Consider the following 15,051-nt stretch of genomic DNA (forward strand, 5'->3'; position numbering starts at 1 on the left):
AAAACACGGTACCAGGTCTACATACTCAGAATGGGCTTTGTTTGAAACAGGTCTAACATATGTTTCTGGGTAATAATATCTCTTCCTTCTTATCACTCATGTAAGGAGTATCAAATTAGAATAAGGCAAACAGATCTCCCTGCACCATGCTGCCAAGTATCCAAAAGAGAGGAATAACTTTTTAATTTCATTATTTTCATTATTAATATTGGGCACATGTAACAAGCTAATTAATGCTGCAGTTTCTAGGAAATGTGTGCTGATTAATGAAATATTTATTGCTTGATGAAAGGTTCCCTCCTGTTTCCTGTGGATTATTGTAATTGCATCATTCGTTGGACATGGAATTAGGTGTCCAGCAATTCTACTACAGTGTCTCGGAGAGTGTTTTATACCATTTTTATAACAGCTGAACAAAGAAAGGAAGTAGTGTTTTATTCTCTACGTAGAAGATGTTACTTGAAAATGGATTTAGAAGTTTCACCAAGAGGAAATTGCCAGGATGAAAAATCAGGATGCCCTTTTAAGTTTAAAGCAGGCATGAAGAAACCAGAATTTGTCCTAATTTTAATCATTTGTTAGTAGCATTGTTGCTACATTTGCAGCACTAAGTAGCCGTGCTTTCCTATAGAAAAATGTGTTAGAGAGTGTGTGTTAACAGTCAAATAAAAACAGTGCATTTTATAATGACTGAATTTCAACTACTTCAGAAGTCTCAGAAGCTGAAAGGTAATTATGTAAAAGACAATGTAGTTTCAAATTCTTTCCAAGCAGCATAGCTACACATACACTACACAGAGGTATGATGTCTAGACATCACCATTCTCTTGTAGTGATTTAAAGTGCATTATTTCCCACAGTGATTCTGGACGTGGCAGCAGTTTATTGGATAGAGCCATTGCTGACAGGCGACAGCTTAACACAATCACTCTCCCAGATTTCAGTGATCCTGAAACAGGTGAATATTAATTCTGTTGTAATCAAAATGTCAGACACAATATGTGTTTTCTATTATATATCTTTTCAAGGTAGGATGTAAACAGTTACATAGTAAATTGAGTTTTTGACATACGGTATATTCTTAGAAGAAACAATCTATTTGAGTATATCAGTTTATTTGTTCGTCACTTTTAAAGTCCCATTTAAATCTCTTTAGGTTATCTGGATGATAAATTTCATTTTGAAGCAAAATTGTTGCTATAAAGTCATTTAATTTCAGAGTCTGTCAGCAGAGGCTTGGTAGGATGCAAAACTGAAATACTGTCGTTATTAAATGCCTCTTGGCCAAATCCAGTGTAACAGTTTCTGTATTCCAGATAGGGATTTTGGCAGGATTACACTTCCAAGTTTCATTCTTCTTATAACCCTAACCCTATGTATACTATTTTATTTGCTCTTGCAGCTCTCCATTCTTTGAAGATTTTATTTTTTCATATTGTTTGTGTTTGGCTAGCAAAATATTCCGAAGAATTTGTTCTTTCGATGTAATAATTTATTTGCCTTAGGTTTAGGAATTAATCTCTCTACCCATATAAATATAAATGATTGAAATAGCAATATTACAAGGAATAGAAGATGAACCTTTAGATTTCAAAAATAAAATTACTTTCTGTATTTCTTTGAATACATGAACACACACACACACACACACACACACATCCATACATATTGTTCTTGACTTATCACTGCACTTGAGATCATATTTCTGGTCATAATTTGATATAATCCAAAATTGAGGTACTCTCATGATTGAACCTAATTTTATCATATTTTTTTGCAGTGGTGATTAATTGAATGACCACAGTCATTAAGCAAACACTGTAGTCATAAGTGTGAACCCATTCTTCTGAATAGAGGGTGTGTGTGTGTGTGTGTGTGTGTGTGTGTGTGTGTGTGTGTGTGTCTGCCTGCCTGTCTGTCTGTCTGTCTGTCTGTCTGTCTATGTCTATCTATCTATCTATCTATCTATCTATCTATCTATCTATCTATCTATCTATCTATCTATCTATATCTCCGCCCATCTTACCTTAGAGAAACTGACCAAAAAAAAATCACAATCACCTGGCTGTAATTGTTCGTAAAAGCAAGACACTGAGCATCTGAAATGCAGAGCACAGAGGATTAGAAGTAGGTGGCAGTTTTATGCTGGTTCACTGTGTAATCTGGGATCCTCCTAGATTCGTGACTCCTTGTAAATCAGGTGACAGTCGTGGCCTTTGCATAGCTTTGTATTGTGCTTCACCTGTACTCATTCCCAGATCAGAATCTCTGCTCAGAGTCACTCATGCCTTAGTCATGTCCTGATTGAACTTCATAATACTGTCCAAGTAGGGCTGTCCTTAAGGAGTATCCAGAAGCTTCAGCTGTTGCAGAATGCAATGGACCAGGTAATTATTTATTTATTTATTTATTTATTTATTTATTTATTTATTTATTTATTTATTTATTTATTTATTTATTATTTTAATTCCATTTATATCCCGCCCTTCTCCGAAGACTCAGGACTGCTTACAAGCTTAGCAGTAGCCTTCATTCTATGTATATGCCTGCTTATTAGGGCTTTCACACACACCCCAAGCGGCATTATTACAAAGTCAGCTTAATTGCCCCCAACAATCTGGGTCCTCATTTTACCTACCTCGGAAGGATGGAAGGCTGAGTCAACCTTGAGCCTGGTGGGATGCGAACCTGCACTAATTGCAGCCAGCTGGTGTTACTTAAGGAGGCATTAGCCCACTGCTCCACCAAGGCTCTATAATAATAATAATAATAATAATAATAATAATAATAATAATAATAATAATAATAATAATAATAATAATAATAATGATAATGCTGCATTAGTTGCCAGTTTACTTCTGGTCTAATTCTCACCTTTAAAGCCCTTCTTGATGTGGGACCAGGTTATCTCAGGGACAGCCTGTGTCCGATTACATGTGCTCTTGCCATCAGATTTAATAAAGTAGATATGCTGTGGGTTTGTCTGCTAGGGATCTTTGCTTGGTGGCTCCCTGATGCCAGACCTCTGCCATGGTGCCTGCCTTATGGATCATTCTTCTCCCCCCGCCCTTGATGTCGAGTTAGCTTCATCCCCATTGATGTTCAGGAGGTCCCTTAAGACCTGGCTTTGTTACCAGACCCCAGGGAATTGGTGAAAACTTATGATGGCTTCTTCACTGTAGCTGCATTGTTTGTTTGTTTATTATTATTTTAATGTCTGCTTTAAATTTTAACAATGACTGGTTTTTACATATTTATTGTCTTTAAGTCATTGTTGTATGTCACCCAGAATCACTTTTTATGAGTTGGGAAACTACAAATTTGAATGACAGCTACACAGGCAGACTGATAAAATAACTACTAGTGCTCTGTATCTATGTGATAACCACGTGTTCTACTCTCTATTTCATTGAGGTGGTTTGAATGTTGTCATGTATTAGATTTTCAATGTCCATGTCTCAAGAAAATTTAGTAACTAACTTAGGAAGTCAGGGATATTTACCCCAATCTTTGTAAATGCTGTGACATACACACAGATGTATAGAAGATAAGCCTTGAAGTAAGACACTTCATTACCTTTTTATACTAAATTTTGTATCAAAAATATTTGAAGTATTAGGCTATGTCTAAATATTGTTACAAGATGGTTCAAAATACGTATTTTTTGTTTCACAAGTTAATTCTAAATTGTTAGAGTAAAATATAGAATGTTGCATATTTGGGTAAGTTTTATTTTGCAAGTTTGATTTCCGAGGGACTCGATGCAGGATCATACAAATATCCTTTATATACAGTATGCCCCTGTGTGCATGTACGTCTTCAAAATTGTTCCAGTGAATTTTTAATCTCTTACAGGAGATTCAAATTTTATCTAATAATAGCATTCATTTTATTAGTACAAGGATCTTTAATCCCTTGTAGAATGGTAAAAAATTTCATATTTTGAGAACATATTGTGGATATTCTTATAAAGTGATTCCTGTTGTTGTTTCTCATTCCTTCAGGCTATTTCTTACTATATTTGTTTATTGAGGATTTTTTTCCTGAAATGATGGGCATACTTCCAAGCTGCCTATTGGTTTGCAATCTCTTTTGCTTATTTTTGAATAAACCTTTTTCAACACATTGGGAGCCTAAAGGCACTCTTACTTTGTTTTGCAGCATGTCTGCTGCAAATTTGTTTGTTTTTTTTAATAAAATCCCATGTGAGGTAGGGAGCTGGGTTGGCACCAGTTGGAATATCTATAAACTGTAGATTATAGAAAGACACAGCTTGATTCAGTTTATCTAGGTAATTAAACTGATTAACATTTATATTTTATTATGTACAGTAAAATGACTGGAATGGTAGTATTTCACAGACAGTTGTTGGGCGTGCGAAGAGGTGGCGAGCGCCCAGCATCACTACTGACCATTTCTGCTGACCGCCGTCACCCCTTCCTGAGCGTGGAGGAAGGAAAGAGAAACAGGGGAGGAAGGAAGGAGGGAGCTGGGAAAGAGACTGCCTTCTGAGTGCTTTGCAGGTTCATTTTTTTAAGCTGCCAGAGGGTCCAGGCAGGAGGCTTCCCATTTTGACACACACACCCCTCCGTTGACTCTGCCTGAAGGGCCTCTGCGTGGCTCTCAGCTCACCTCTCCCAGACCCACGCATGTGTTTGCAGCCCACCTTTTGCAGCCCATGCTGTGACGTTGAGGAGGAAAAGAACGGGAGAGGTAAGAGAAGCTGCGAAGGGAGCTTCTTGCAGCCTTCGATGGGGCTGGGGGCGGAACCTGAGGGGCACAGGGCATAATGCCATTGGTGGCACCTTGAGGACTTCAAAAAAACAGCTTTCATTACTTCGCAGCCTACCATCGCAGAAGGTCTCTGTTGAGGGTGCGGGGCTGCAAGGCGTGAGAGACACACATACACACCCCACGTGCTCGCACACACACAAACATGTGCATGGGTCTGGGAGACGTGAGGTGAGCTGAGCCACGCAGAGGCAGTGACAGGGTAGGGGAAGCTTTTGCCCACCACTGCCTGCCTGTTGCCACCTCTGCCTGGAGCCTCTGGCAGTTTTTTTTAAAAAAGCAGGGGAGGGAGGAAGGAAGGAAGGAGTCAGGGAAGGAGGGAAGTTGGTTGGAAAGGCAACTTGGTTGGAAATGCCCCAGTTCAAAGGAGGGCTGTTGGGGCTGAGCAAAGCCTAGGATCTCCAGGAGCAGCTACAGCTGATCGGTGCTTATGCAGGGCTATGGGGGCTGGGCAGAAGCCCAGGATTGGCACACACTTCTGCAGGGTTGCAGGGGCGAGACAGAAGCCCCAGGATCGGCACTTCCGGTGCACACAGAAGAGAAAAGGAGTGGGGGAGATGAGAGGCTATAAAAGGAGGTTTGGGCAGGAGAGGGAGAGGAAAAAAAAGAATAGGGGAAAGAGAAGGGTATTGCAAAAGATAGACAGAGAAGTGCAGCCTTGAGAGGAATCAGCTGGAGGTGCACGGAAGAGAAAAGGGGGAGGGAAGAGAGGAGAGGCTATAAAAGACGGGAAGAGGAGAGAGGATATAAAAGAAGGAGGGGAGAGAGGATATAAAAGAACGGAGAGAAGAGGATATAAGAAGGGGGGAGAGAAGAGACGATATAAAAGGGGGGAGAGAAGAGACGATATAATGGGGAGAGAGAAGAGGATATAAAAGGGGCGAGAGAAATTTGTTAAATGAGTTTTGCTCCATTTTATGACTTTTCTTGCCACATTTGTTAAGTCAATCACTGCAGTTGTTAAATTAGTAACATGGTTGTTAAGTGAATCTGGTTTCCCCACTGACTTTGCTTGTCAGAAGCTTGTAAAAGGCGATCACATGACCCTGGAACAATGTGACCATCATAAATATGAATCGGTTGCCAAGCATCCGAATGTAAATCACATGACCCTGGGGATGCTGCAGTGGTCATAAGTGTGAAAAATGGTCATAAGTCACTTTTTTCAGTGCTGTTGTAACTTCGAACAGTCACTAAGCGAACTGTTGTAAGCCAAGAACTACTTGTACTTTATCACTTTTTTCCTTTTCGGCAGGGGGGGGGTGTCATCAAGTTTTTGACCCCTTGCTAGGCGACTGGTGGTACTCGAATATTGCCATATTCTAAAAGGTACAATCAGTGAAAAGGTTGAAAAGCCCTGGTCTAGAGCATCTGCAAATTACCATTAGACAGGGCGGATCTTGGTGGTGTGTACTTTAATGAATCCAGATTTTTTCATCCATTCATATATTAACTATGAAAAGTTCCCCACATACTTTTGCAGCATAAGGTTTGGATACTTTGTTCTCAGTGGATGTGGTCTCTTTATTAGTAACTTTCGTTGCTATTATTATTTTTGTACTGTAACCTGGCATGTTATACCACTTCTGTATTTTAACTCTTACAAGAAGAAGGAAGTATACAATGCTAAGAGACCTGAATGAATTGTCTGGCATATAAGCCTCTGTTAATAAATAAATACTGGCACAAATAAATTGGGGAAGATGTTGAACCATAACTTCTGAATTAAAAGAAAATGTTAGGGTTGCTGAAAGATAATAGCATTGTCTGGTTTATTTAGACAAAATGAGGCAATTGCTTGACTGCTTTTTTGTTGTTGCTGTTGCTGGGCAGAATCAAAGGATTAAAACAGAAAAACTAGTTAAGGTTGATATTGTGCAGAATCACAAAGGGGTTTTTGAGAAAAATTTAGTGAAATAAATGGAATATCAACAAAAATGCTATACTGGCTGATATAGTATTATCTTGTTCTTTAGTAGAGTTATGAAATAGTTTTATTATGTTTGCTGTCAGTGAAATATAATAGTAATTTTAAAAACCTTTCAGACAGTTATCCAGCGAGAAAAGAGATGTATTAACTTCTAGAATGAAAGTGTACTTCTATCTCACATTAAATAGCATAGCTAAGTAGTATTTGTCTTGCTAGAGTAAATTGATTTGGTTTTTTCCCCTTGCTTGCTCCCATTTTATCTCTTATCTCTGACAGTAGTACTGTCTGTGTAGAAATGTTTCCATCTCCATTTAATAATAGCTAAATAGGCCTATACATTTTTTTTCTTTCCTGGCCTCCATTAAATTATCCATTCATATTTTATTCTTGGCATTTTCTTTATAATTTTTCTCTTTCACTTTTTAGCTTCTGATTCCTCTACATCTTCACCTCTATCAAGGACAGAATCTCTCCTCCATCTGTTTATGTCTCCTCAGTCTCCTCACTCACCTCCCAAAACTGATTCCTTTGTCTGGCCCCATGCAGCCAATCCATCTTGTGACCACGTTCCTGGGCCCTGCGAACCTTCATTCTGTAAACAGATTTCCTCTTTCTGATGATAGGTGTTAGCTTGCTATGTGGGTGCTTCTGATAATCTCTGTAACTGCTAAGCACAAATTGCACTGAAATTTGCAATTTGGTATAAGCACAACCTATGGATCACATATTTGACTTTAAAAAAAAAAAAAAAAAAAAAGCTTATCACTGAGGCATTTGAGAGCATTAAGTGTATTCAACTAGAATCAGGGGTGTCAAACTGCCAGCCCGCAGGCCGGATGCATCATAGCAAAACCACGCCCACTCCATTGACGGCAATGGGAAAAAAGTTGCGATATGTCGCGACATGTCACGTGACATTGCGAGTTTGACACCCCTGAACTAGATAGCCTCTTAAATTGGCTTCCCCATCTAGCAGCTAGGAAGGCTTTACTTTAAAGAATCCACTAGGGGGCTCCATTGTCTTCTTGACAAGATAGAGCAAGTGTTGGCATAATAAGCTATTGCTCTGGCCAGTGGCACCTGCTAGCGCAGCATTTCCAACCATCTGTTTTATTAGGGTTCGTTCTCAGATTTAATGACATGCAACAAGAGAAATTGTTGTGCCCATTCCTGAAAACACTGCATCTAATTCCAACTGATAGATCTGAGGGCCATTTTGTTAATAAAAGTTTAGATGGAAAGACAAAATATTTTTGCTGTGACTCAAAACATGCAAAATATAAATATGGAAAAGCTCCTTTATTAGAGATTAAGATTTAAGGGATGAACCACATCAGAAACCCAGGTTGCTACAATGGGAAGCAAGTTTTAAATCTGGTTGTTCCAAATGTGTCGGTTTTGTTTGATGTAATTGGCAGAGAGAGAGGGGCAGCATTGTTTCATCGATTTTTTACGCTTCATCTTTTCATAAAGTGGAGTATCTCCTGCATGATTAGGAACACAGAGGTTTTCATTAAATTGCTTTTAGATGCTACATTTTCAATAGTTTTACTATTTGATAGTTTCTTGTTTGAAATAATAAAATTGATTGAAGCAATTTAAATATAATTGGTAATAATTTTCATTCCTAGACATTTCATCCATGTTATCATGGCATGATTTGAGGATGAACTATTTAAATTGATTTAATCTAGTCATTTGACTAAAGATACATGAACAAATCATCTCTAGGATAGAAATAAATGGTAGAGGTTAGTAAATGGGTATATAAATCATGTATATAAATCATGTTGTTGGATTCTTTTTCAAATGAACTTTGAAATATTAGTTTTTGTGCATTTATATTAATGCTTTTTCTATTCCCATTTGCCTGTTTAGGGCTATTCATACATTTTGTTCATGCATTTTCTTCACTAAAATACTTCGCAGTTCTAAGAATTACAAGCTGCATTAATGATAAACTGATATGGAAGAATTCTAACTATTTCCCCTTGAGTCTGCAAGTCCAGAAATAAAGTATCATACCTGTAAGAATACTATGCAGCCAATTTTCAACATGCTGGTTTCTCACAAGCAGCAGTAGTTATTGTGTTTGGTTTTTAAATGGGGAAGCATTGAAAAAGAGGATTTCAAATTCTCCTCTCTAATTTAAAATGGTGTAGCTCAGAATATTGTTATAATCTGTAATTAGAGAGCTATTTTTTCTAAAGGATAAGCATCAGAACCAAACTTCAGTGGACAAGCAATTATGTGTAAGAATTAATTAAATTAAGAGTGTAATTTGAACCTTTCTGGGATTATTTTTCTCCTGAAAGCTAAAGAAAATAAATTTGCTTATATTTCAACAAATACTAATGACTAAGAAATTTAGTAGATAGTGTCATTTTTAAAAAAAATTGAGTATGTAGATGTAATTGCTTCAAATCTGAATTGTTTTGAATTTTAAAAAGCCATTTTGAGTTATAAACAGTGCTTTTAAGTTTAAAATGAACTGTTCTATGTTTTAAATAGATTTGACCCATTTAGAAGTGAATTTCCATAAATGCAAAATAATTGTTTTGAACTCAGATGTCTTGCATATCACTATTGGACACCAAAATGTTATTATAAATTGCAGTCCAGGTAGGTTGAAATATTTTAATTTAGGGTAGCCTATAATTCAAGGTCCTCCTGGAATAATAATAATAATAATAAAAAGAAACACTAACATAGAAGTGAGCTGTGAATTATCCAGCTCCTATGAAATTCTCAGTAATCATTTGAACTCCCTGAAAAATGCTCTTTTAGGGTTAAATGTCTATTCTCCTTGTTAGATTCTGCCTTGACCTGAAAGTAACAGAATAACAGAGTTGGAAGGGACCTTGGAGGTCATCTAGTCCAACCCCTTGCTAAGGCAGGAAACCCTATACCATTTCAGAAAAATGGCTGTCCAGTCTCTTCTTAAAAACTTCCAGTGTTGGAGCATTCACACCTTCTGGAGGCAGGTTGTTCCACTGATTAATTGTTCTAACTGTCAGGAATTTTCTCCTTAGTTCTAGGTTTTTTCTCTCCTTGATCATGAGGTTTGTGTAGCAGAATAGTGTTTTCCCTTTAAGTTCAGATGAATAAAAATGTTCCAAGTCCTCTCTAGCTTTCTGATAAACGTGTTTATTGTTTCTCTATGTTGCGCTTGTACAATATGTTAATATGGCCTGAAAAGCAGGTTAATAAATTAAATACTTCACTATCATTATTAAAATTTTATCTGATTTGAAGTCCATATGTGCAATGTTCAAAATTCTTGGAAGAACAAGAAAACTGGCTTACAGTTTGAAGGTTATCAGAAGTGTAATTGCATTTGTGTAATTCTGTTTTAGAGCTGTTGTTTTTTTTTGTGATTTTAATTTATGGTTTGATCTGTTGTTTAAAGGCAACCCTCCAGATGCTTACTTTCATGGTTTTTTCTCCCTTTTTTCAGTTTGTAAGTAGCATTTACTATATAGGTCTATTCTTAAATTGCTAAAGATTTTGTAGTAACACTCTCCCTTCACCAAAGAATGTAAATGTTGTCCATTCACCATGGAAGTTGACATTGTGCAAAGCAAGGCTGCTGCTCTAGACCCTTTCAAATTACCCTGAAGCTGTAATCCTATGAGATCTGAATGCACTTATCTAGTCACTTGATTTCAGTTATTAAAGAGGCAGTATTAATTTCTGGAGGGCTCCAAACGAATACATTTTGGAAAAAGGAGTTAATCCTTGGATATTCATTAATGTACTTTACAAGCAGCCGTATTTATGTATCATTGCAGTGACTTTTCCAGATCAGTTGGAAGTTGAATTACATTCTAGCTCCTTGGCTAACAAGAATAAATAAAGCTAATTGAGAAAAAACCTGAGTTCAAAATTTAAAAAATATAATAGGAAAATTATTTTTGTTTGATACTTACAAGTGATCCGAAATCTTTATTCTATTATTATTTATTAGCTATCTTTGACTTTTTCTGATCCTGTTAGTTTATTATATTGAGTTAGATTTTTCTTAATTGTTGAGTTTCATGTAACAATTTCATGGACAAAATAATATTAATAATTAATAGAACAGAAAGTACAAGTTTCACTTCTGTTACACACATTTCCCAAAAAATCCAGAAGTATTTTAATATATTGGGAATGAATTGTACAGTTGAAATAAAGTCATGTCAGATTTGTCCATAAATACATATGTCTATTTTAGCTAGTACTGCAGAAGATACTGTCTCTTAATCTAGACAGTGATTGGCTTGCACTGGCATACAGATCTCTGCATGCTCCACATTTTGCTGTTTCAACGTGCTTTGAAGCCTGCCTTTTCTTTCTGTTTTAATTTATGTGCATGTGAATTTTAATACATTTTTACATTGCATGGTTTTGCTTAATTCCAATTCTTTTCATCTTTTTGACTAAGACATCATTATCATGACATTTAATTGAAAATTAACTTTTCATCTTGTAGCAAGGAAGGAAAGAGTCTCTGGAAATAGTGATCAACTCATTTTAAAATAATGTTATTTCTCATAATCCATCAAGGACAGGGTCACAGTAGAACTGAAACTGTTCTCCTTTTTTTCTTCTACTTAACTTTTTGAAAACAAAACTGCCCAAGTGCTCACAATTTCAGTATCCACCTTTTCACAGTGACAAGCTTCCATATTGCTTCTTCAAATTATGATGGATTTTTGTTTAATTAAAGGAATTTAAAATAGGCCATTCATTCTGATACATGGCCATATCCAAGAGAATGCAATGATAGCTCAGTAACAGTAATAATTCCTCAAATAGAAATAAGATAAAATGCTAAATAATGCCCAAGTGCTATCTTCTCCAACCTTTTTGTCAGATCTCTATTAAGGTGTAGAATAGAAGTTTAGGGATTTGACATACCTCAAAGTATGTTGGATTTCCATAAATTTCCATCCAACCATTGTTTACATGAAGCCATATTAGTAAAGACTGGTTATTTACTCAAGATGCAAAACACCATACTATATATAAATATATGCATCCAGGTACACCAGACTGTCTGGACTATATAATCAGTCCTTAATTGGTTCCATTCTGATTTTTCCTCTTTCGTTACTACAACTCTGTAAGAGAGGCCAGAAAAAAATGTTTGTTTTCTTGTTTGTTTAGGAGCAAATGCATAGGTTCTTCATAGGACTTATGGCTTACGAGCTATGTTTAAAAATGCACATTTTCATTTGTAAAACTTGTATAGATCTGCTAATTGGGCCAAAATTATATACATGATGGTCAAAAATAAAAGAATAGTATAATATTGAAATAACAATAGATATGCTGTGTTTCAAGAATGCATGATTACAACATTAGAGAAATTGAGATTATACAATATACCAGTGTAAATTGTAAACATAATACTCCTGGTTTTTAAATGGTAATGAGTTGGCATAGTATATTTGAGAGCCTTTAGAACAAATATTCCCATCTTCCTACCCTTTCTTGCCTTAATTGTAGTTAAGCATTATAACAATACCAATGTGGAGAAGGCTAACTAGGATTTAATTAATAAGTTTGAAGCTGGTCATGAGGAAATCTGATTACTTGAATTAATGTTGGTACTTGTGCTGCCACCACGTGGCTGTTTTGGAGAAATTACAATGTGGGCAGTCAGACCCTCCTACCCTATGATGCATTTCCTCTTCCCTCCCCTTTCTGGGATGGACTTCCTCCTCCCTGTTCCTAGAGACTTCTCCTTCTCCATTAACCAGGAAACATGTGATAACAGCAGACATGTGCAGACGCTGGGAGTATTACGATTTTCTGACCATTCTGGATCAAAGCCGTTGTACTGTAATTAATCCCTTGCTAAGACTTCTATGGTCTATATAAGCAGATGCTATTACCATTAACAGCTCTCTCCAGATAGTTGAACTCATGGAAACACCTTTATCATCTAGAAATACCTTTAATGCATGTAGAATAGCTTTCAGCATGGTGAGGTGCACTCAGATGATGTTTGTCAGTATTTCCAAGGTCAGAAAATGGTAATACTCCCAGCGTCTGCACATGTCTGCTGTTATCACATGTTTGCTGATTAATGGAGAAGGAGAAGTCTTTAGGGACAAGGAGGAGGAAGTCCATCCCAGAAAGGGGAGGGAAGAGGAAATACATCATAGGGTAGGAGGGTCTGACTGCCCACATTGTAATTTCTCCAAAACAGCCACGTGGTGGCAGCACAGTACTAGTATAATATTCAAATGCTGTTGAGCAGGATGAATATGTCATTCTTTCTCATTCTCCTTTTCCAGTGATCCCTTTTTCAATATTTCTGTTCAATATATATGAAAAGCCTAAAATACATAGTAACTAAGCTCCAAAGTGCTTAAGTGGAAAGTGGATGCTCCCTGCCCACCTAAGTAGCTTTCAAAGGCCCAGAGACCTTCCAAACTACCATGCAGTAAGGGGGCAGCTTGTGGCAACTCAGCACGAGGAGCTGTCCCAAAATCAAGAATGTGGCTGCAACTGTACAGTTTAAGCCCTACCTCCTTTTTTAATATGTGTTGTAATGTAAGCCATGTAAAGGAAGGAATGCAACCACTATTTTGCCTTTTTTTAAAGGCCTCCTTTGCATGGACCCCCTTATTAGCTAGAAAGGACTTGAGTAAAACAAGATGATCAAGTCCTGAGAAATACACCATGTAAGTACAGGTTTTGAATTAAAGCTATTGAATGTATGTGAGAAGTCCTCCCTGAGTGCTTATCTGTAAGATTAATCCTGACCACATTTATTAAAGTCAGTTCTGTTAAAATAAATGTTGCTGACTTTCCGATATATTTGTGTAAGATCCAGATGTAGGAGTGTGAAATATATTTTTAAAAACCTGAAAGGAGTACATGAAGTATAGATGAAATTCCTCCAGTATCTCTTTGGAACCTGCATGCTTCAGTCTTGAATATTACAGACCTCTTCTACTTAACCAACTGTATAGCAAACAGAAACTGAATGAATGATGTTTTCCCCTATTGAATATAAGGAACAGTTTCAGCTGTATATTGTTAAAAAGACAAAAATCAAGAGCACTGCCATGACTGATTGTATGACTCAGACAAAAAAGCCAATAACTTCAACCAGACATATTCATCTGTGGTGTCTAATAAAACGTATCTGTAAACATATACCATTACCTTGTGAAGAAAAAAGGTAGATTTAGTTTCAGAATTCTCATCAAGAGAACCAGAGAAGGTGATAAGATTGTCATAGGTCAACAAAGAAGGAATTTATCTTTGTTTTCTTCTTACAAATACTTTGCTTTTCACTTAAATTCTTTGGCAACTTAAGCTTTTTTGGAATGTGCCTATGTGCTATATTTGTAGAATCTATTTAATAAGTGCCATGAACGTTTAAAAAAATGTACTAAGTCTGTTGCATAATTAGAAACTGTAGCAAAAACTGTTATATTCTACATGCGTAGTGAGAGCTGATGACAATTTGGCACCATCTTGTGCACTGAAATATGATTAGTCATTTTAAAAACCTGACAAATGGTAACAAATGAGGCAATATCAAGATCTAATAGCTCTGAATCAGCTTTTTTATATACTCCAGCTGACTTTGGATGAAGTGTCCATTTTGTGTACTTCTCTAACTGCTGCTAGTGTTGTTGATAGGAGAACTCTATAATTTATGCAGATGGTTCTCAACCTTTCCTTGACTAAGGACCCCCTTTAAATAACTTTTGTGGCCACAGACCATGGCCACAGGCCAGCAAGATTTAACTCAGTATTTAAATCATAACATTTCTTCAAGCCTTCGCGGACCCCCTGTGACGACATTGCAGCCCCCAGGAGTCTGCAGACCACAGGTTGATTTATGCCATTCAATTTCTGTTAAGGGAAACGCTGAGGCTACTCTCCATGTAATACGATGTTGTTTTTTCCACTCTTAATATACGCTTCAAATTATCCCTTTTGGGGAAAAAAATCACAAAGACTTGCATTTGCATTAAAGAGCAAGTAAACGAAATTATCACATAGTGTTATTGCACTCCCTTTGGGCCTTAGCATTTGTGTACTCACAAATCTACTCACTTCCACTTGACAGCTAAAACCTTTTGTATTTCCCAATGGCTGCTCCAGTCTCATTTGTCGTTTCCACTAGTAGCCTTTTAACACAGGTTCACCAACACTAACCCCCTAACGAAGTTTTAAAACATGTCTTACAGGTGCCCCGAAGTATAGATTTGGGGGGATTTGTAATTATTTTACATTACACAGAATTAAAATGAAGAATTTAGAACCTGCATGTGATAACTTGCACCTTTTTCCCCTTTCACCTGAAATCATTTATTTGT

General features: G+C 36.8%; 1 protein-coding gene across 5 annotated transcripts in view; it reads left to right on the forward strand.

Moving 5' to 3' along the window:
- Window positions 1-15,051, forward strand: part of TTC7B (tetratricopeptide repeat domain 7B) — a 140,746-nt gene that overhangs the window by 59,982 nt on the left and 65,713 nt on the right. For 2 of the 5 annotated variants that reach the window (XR_014025724.1, XM_081322136.1), the window contains exons 17-18: window positions 861-958; window positions 7,148-7,315. Coding sequence is in view for 4 of the 5 variants with exons in the window: in XM_081322136.1 (XP_081178262.1) it covers window positions 861-958; window positions 7,148-7,315 (266 nt within the window). In the remaining variant the exon portion in view is untranslated. Of the gene's footprint in view, window positions 1-860; window positions 959-7,147; window positions 7,316-10,130; window positions 10,182-15,051 lie in introns of all 5 variants that reach the window. The other 3 variants (XM_081322139.1, XM_081322137.1, XM_081322138.1) reach the window with 3 other exon arrangements.

Source organism: Vipera berus (genome assembly GCF_964194415.1).
Source record: "Vipera berus genome assembly, chromosome: 1".
Lineage (NCBI taxonomy): Eukaryota > Metazoa > Chordata > Lepidosauria > Squamata > Viperidae > Vipera > Vipera berus.